Source organism: Camellia sinensis, chromosome 9 (genome assembly GCF_055761805.1).
Source record: "Camellia sinensis isolate YWXY chromosome 9, ASM5576180v1, whole genome shotgun sequence".
Lineage (NCBI taxonomy): Eukaryota > Viridiplantae > Streptophyta > Magnoliopsida > Ericales > Theaceae > Camellia > Camellia sinensis.
The window spans coordinates 62,902,813-62,908,812 of NC_138969.1; the positions used below are offsets into that span (position 1 = coordinate 62,902,813).

The 6,000-nt window shown below is 34.2% G+C and overlaps 1 protein-coding gene across 1 annotated transcript; it reads left to right on the top strand.

Annotated features, from left to right (window-relative positions):
- Positions 1 to 1,377: 1,377 nt before the first annotated feature.
- On the top strand, positions 1,378 to 1,740 carry LOC145799478 (uncharacterized). The gene has a single exon (XM_082889069.1). The coding sequence runs from the start codon at positions 1,378 to 1,380 to the stop codon at positions 1,738 to 1,740; it is 363 nt and encodes a 120-aa protein (XP_082745195.1).
- The last annotated feature ends 4,260 nt before the right edge of the window (positions 1,741 to 6,000 follow it).

A 6,000-nucleotide genomic window follows, 5' to 3' on the forward strand; every position in this document is an offset into this window, starting at 1 on the left:
TATTTTAGGTTTAGTCCAAACTCCTCCAAAAGTAAACATTATCTTCAAACTAATCAAGTATTGTATAATCCATTAGAAGTATTTGAAAACTATCCAAGCCATGCTCTAGAAGTACAGGTCACGAGTTAGAATTTCATAATGCGCTCGACTCTTTTAAAATCACTGTTAAGATATGTATTCAGTAATTACTTGATATGTGTAGAATAAAATATTATATGTATATAAAAACTAGTTAAAATAAGAAGTCCAATACATTCGTTAAAAAAAATAATAAATAACGATTGAGGAAGAGAAACATCAATTGCAAACCACACAATGTGGATTGTATTCAATCTATTCCACCATCCCAGTTTAGAAATTTAGTAATAATGTAAAGCAAAACAAAGTAGTGAAGAAAGCAAGAACACCCAGGACCACCCACCTAAAAAGCACTCAATTTTGGTTCATCAAATTAAAAAAAAAATATACATCAATACTCTCTCTTCTGCCGCCCAAAGAAACAAAGTTTTTTGTGTGAATCAGTACACTTGACATAGTATACCGTGCCTCGCAAATATATATGGACATAAAGCACTAATTACACTTACTACCTACAAACGAGAGAGAGAGAGAGAGAGGCATCAAAAGTAGATGACAAGTTCAGTTTCTAGTGTCTCGGATTACCATCGTATTTAGATTTTTGGGTTTTTAACCAAATGGGCAATACTTCAAAGAGCATGATTACTTGTCATCATAATGAGTGAACAAACATGGCCAAACAATTTACTCAAAACAAAATAATTTCAAAGAGGGTAAAAGGTTTTTTTCTCTCTCGCTTTTTTTTTTTTTTTTTGATAAATTACACTTTTAATTCATATACTTTAGTTGTTGTTTCAGATTGAACAACTTTAAGTCTAATTTCAAGTTAGTCCTTCCATTGAAATTAGAGGTTAAAATTAACGATTTTGGATTCTCTTGAAGTGTTCGCATAAAAAAAAAAATTGGACTAATTTGTTTAATTTGAAACAATAGGGATTGAAGTGAAATTTGAATCAGACTAAGAGGGGAAAAGTCTAATTCACCCTTTATTTATTTTTATGTTTTTTGCAAACATGAGAGAATGATCACCCCTCTCAATCCAAACCTCCAATTATGCAATATATCACGCTGTCCACTTTGAATAAAGCATGTCTACAAACACATCATTAAAATCCAAAAATAAAAATAGAAAGAATAAAGACTTTCTCCAAACTTGAAGCAATCCTCTTACCAAGATAAAGACATAAAACAACCACTCCTTTCAATCCATAAGCCACCAACATTGGTTCCACTATAGTACTCTAAATTCCTATATAAAACACATCAACACAGCCACCAATTCCCTGGAGAAAAAAAAAAATGGATGCCACTGCCCCGGTTGAGGTAGGCACGCGAGGCACTGTGGCATCGCTTGTCATGAAGGAAATTGAGTATTTCCGGAGGATTGAATTAAGCCGTCAAGGAAGCATTAGCAGCAGCAGCAGCAGCTCTAAAAAGCCTCAAGGGCATGTTGTGGACGTGGAAGCCTCTAGCAGAGCTCATTCCTGGCCTAGTTTCGGTTTCTTGGTAATGACATGGCGGAGGAAGAAGAGGAGAGGCAGTGGTGGAGTGATTCCAAGCATGTGTTCTGTTGTGGAAGTCTCAGACAGTCATCGGTTTAATGGAATCCCGGGTTTCAGTTACAGAAATCTCAAAGAAGATGCCAAGAAATATGAGGTGTAGACAATGGTGTCTTGATAGCATACAAGGCTGCTTTGTCTTTGCCAGTGCTTCTCTGCTTCTGTTCTTTCTCTCAACTAGTGTTTGGCAACATGGACGGCTTTGTTCTGACAATTGTGTCCTTTGTTTTTGCGATCACCATTTTTTTGGGCACATTTTTTGTACTTTGGAGAACTAATCAAGCTCTGAAGGATCTTCACAATGAAGATATAGAGAAGTTTTGCTTTGTGAGGCTTTAATGTGAAGGGTATGTAAAGAAGACTGAGAACTGGTAAGACAAGAGGAGCTACACTTTTGTGTATATAGATGTATGTAATTTCAGGGATTCATAAATTTCATCATGTTGTGGTTGTATTTTTGCTAGCTAGCCAGGCTATAGATCCTCTGTCTTCATGTCTCTCTGTCCTACAATATCAACAACTATTAATTATGTGAAAATTTTAAGGTGTAGGAATCTCAAGATGTATTCAGTGATTCTACATGTTTTGAGACAAATATTTATATTCCCTCAATTTTAAAATATTTTTACAATTACTACCTCATATGAGAATTTATGGGTACAGAAATCTCGAGAAATATCTAATGGTTGTAAATGTTTTGGCTAGGACACTTGGGAATCGAGAGTATTGCTGATCATTTTGTATTTCTTTTTGTTTTCGTCTGTCGTCGTCATATTTTTTTATGTTTTAGGAAACCAAAATAATGAGAACTTTGAAAATATCTATCATTTTAATGGAGGAGGATTCCCTCCGGTGGAGGGGATTGTTTGGCCCGTAGGGTTTACCACAGGTTTTATTTCGATGATCTGAATCGTTTATGTTGTTGGATACTTTGTGTATTTCATTCATAAAAAAAATTACATTGTTCTAATAACTGCAACTTGTTCAATTTATTATTTTTGTCATAAAAAAAAAGGTATGGTTCATTTTTTGAAAACACAATTGTCGTCGATTTTTTTAGTGAAAAGTACAATAAATTGAAGAAGTTACAGTTATCAAATCAATCTAATTTTGTATGTAAATGAAATACATAAAGTACCCAATAAAATGCACAGTTTGGATCATCAAAACGGGCCCTATAGTGAGCCTAATGGGCCTAAGCAACCCCTTCTAGTCTAGATTTTGGATCGGAGGAAATCCCCCTCCCTATAATTTTCTTGGAAAAATAGCTTTCTAAATTTTGAAAATAATTTTTACTTTTAGTTGTTTCATAATAAGTGAGTTGCTTTTAGAAAACAGATTTCAAAAACAGTTTATCAAACAAGTTTTCTATTTTATGATATAAAAAAAAAGTTTTATATTTTATTTTATGAGAGTTGCTATTCCCACTTAACTTTACTCCAAATATACTTCTTTTTTTGTCCTTATTATACATCGTTATATTAATACTCTTAAAATTTAGTTTTTTCAGAGAGTGTATTTTGTATAAAAGAATATTATTGTAACTATATATAATAAGGATAAAGAAAGGAGTATATTTGGAACAAAATAGAATGAGAATAGCAATTTATTTATTGTCTATTTTTTCAAAGACAAATGCGATAAAATAAAGTAAAATTTTCATTTTTACCCCTATACCTTACCTCAATTTTCAATTACACCCCCAAACTACAAATAATTTCAATTTTACCCCTGATATTTTTGAAATTTTATCAATTTTGCCCTTGCCGTCACATTTGAAATGGAAAAGGTTAAAAAAATTACATTTTGACTCTAAATTTTTTTTAAAAAAATATGCAGACTCACCTTTTTTTACCAACAAACCACCACTACTTCAAGCTCTTTTATCTCCTTCGTCATAACTCTGTTTTGCCTCATTTTTATGTCATTGGATTCACCTTACGGCTTAGTTTTCGTATCACCTCTCACACGTTTCATTCTTCCTCTTTTTGCATGTCGTTGAAGCTCCGAAAGTTGATAATAAAAAAAAAGACTTTTCTTCTTGTTTCTGATTTTTCTTCAAGCCATCTTTCGGACTTCATATCTTTCTCGATTCTTGACGGTTCTACTGCATTCTTTTGCCATTCTCTTCACCGCATTTCCTGTTTCGTCCTACACTACCTCGCTTTCTCATTTCTTCGCGTAATGGGCAGTTTTGGTATGCCGAAAGTTGTTCGAAAACTGACTTCGAAAATTCTGAAACATTCATCTTTTGTTTCTTTCTCCTTCATCTTCTTCATTCTCCTTCTTCTTCTTCACTTATAACATGATGTGAAATATGGATCTAGGTGGTAATGGAGCTGGTGATGGTAATGGTGGCGGTCCGACGATGGCAGCGGAGCTTGTGGTGATGGTGGTCACAGAGCTTAATGGTACTGGTAATGGAACTTGGTTGTAAAGAAGGTGGGTTTGGTGTTGTAAAGTGGTGGTGATTGTGATGCTCATGGTGGCGTTAATGGAGTTCGGTGGCAGTGAAGTTGGTGGTTCAGGTGGTGATGTTGGTGAAGTTGATGAAGAGATATGATGTGTATATATAGATAGATAGAAAGATAATTGATATGTATATATATAGATAGATGATATATAGATACATATCATCTTTTCATCAATTTCATTAACATTCATCAACCTCACCAACATCACCACTCGAACCACCAACTTCACTGCCATCAAACTCTGTTACCGCCACCATGAGCATCACCATTACTACCACCTTACAACACCAAACCCACCTCATTCACAACCAAGTTCCATTACCATTACCATCGAGCTCCACGACCATTATCATTGTAAGCTCCGCCGCTATCGTCGAACCGCCGCTACTACCATTACTAGCTTCATTACCACCTAGAACCATATTCTACATCATGTTATAAGTGAAGAAGAAGAAGAAGAAGAAGAGAAGAAGAAGAATGAGGAAGATGAAAGAGAAAGAAACAAAAGATGAATGTTTCAGAATTTTCGAAGTCAATTTTCAGACAACTTTCGGCATACCAAAATTGCCTATTATATGAAGAATTGAGAAAGTAAGGTAGTGTAGGACAAAATAGAAAGTGAGGTGAAGAATAACAAAATGATGAAGTAGAACGATCAAGAATCGAGAAAGATATGAAGTCTGAAAGATGGCTCGAAGAAAAGTCGGAAACAAGAAAAAAGTCTTTTTTATTTTTTATTTTTATTATCAACTTTCGGAGCTTCGATGGCATGCAAAAAGAAGAAGAATGAGATGTGTGAGAGGTGATACGAAAATTAAGCCGTGAGGTGAATCCAACAACGTATAGATAGATAATTGATATGTATATATATAGACAGATGATATATAGATACATATCGTCTCTTCATCAATTTCATCACCTTCATCAACGTCACTAACATCGCCACCCGAACCACCAACTTCATTGCCACCCAACTCTGTTACCGCCACCATGAGCGTCACCATCACCACCACCTTTCAATATCAAACCCACCTCCTTCATAACCAAGTTCCATTACCACTACCATCAAGCTCCATGACCACTATCTCCGCGAGCTCCGTCGCTATCGTCGGACTGCCACCACCACTATCACCAGCTCCATTACCACCTAGAACCATGCTATTCATCATGTTATAAGAGAAAAGAAAAAGAAGAATGAGAAAGACAGAGGAGGAAGAAACAAAAGATGAATATTTTAGAATTTTCAAAGTTAGTTTTCAGAAAACTTTTGGCATACCAAAATCGTCCATTACACGAAGAAATGAGTGTAATGCCCTAAATTAAATAACAATAATCCAACTCATAACATTATTCATTAATGATCAAACGACATCGTATCATCTTTTCTTGGATCAACACAAAAGATGACATATGCAATATACATTCATAAATCCTAAATTCTGAATCTATAGCATATGACCATAGTTCTAAATCGTGGTATCGAGTAACGTGAAGGTATCGATTGCGGAATATCGTTATCAGTAATATCGACCAGTACGTATCGGGATTCTAATGTCGCGGTCATAAAATTTAAAAAATCATTAGCAATCCCTCTAAAACTCAATTTTATGCAAATTTTTTTTTCGTGTGACTCTTTTAGCCTTAATTTGTCACATTTTAATCAAAATTTTGATATGTAGGAGCATTTTTGACTTATTTTTAACTAAAAGATATGTATTTATTTTAGTTTCAAGCTTTTATTTGGCATATATGTTAAAATTTTAATAAAAAAATTGATTTGGAATTTTTTTTTTTACTTATTTTCAACAATGAAATACTTCCAAATGCACAACAAATTAATAAGAGAAAGAGGGCCATGAAAATAAATTATTCGCTTCAGTCATAATCGT

Bases quoted from the DNA above. Each gene is read 5' to 3' on its own strand.
- LOC145799478 (XM_082889069.1), top strand. From the start codon at position 1,378: ATGGATGCCACTGCCCCGGTTGAGGTAGGCACGCGAGGCACTGTGGCA.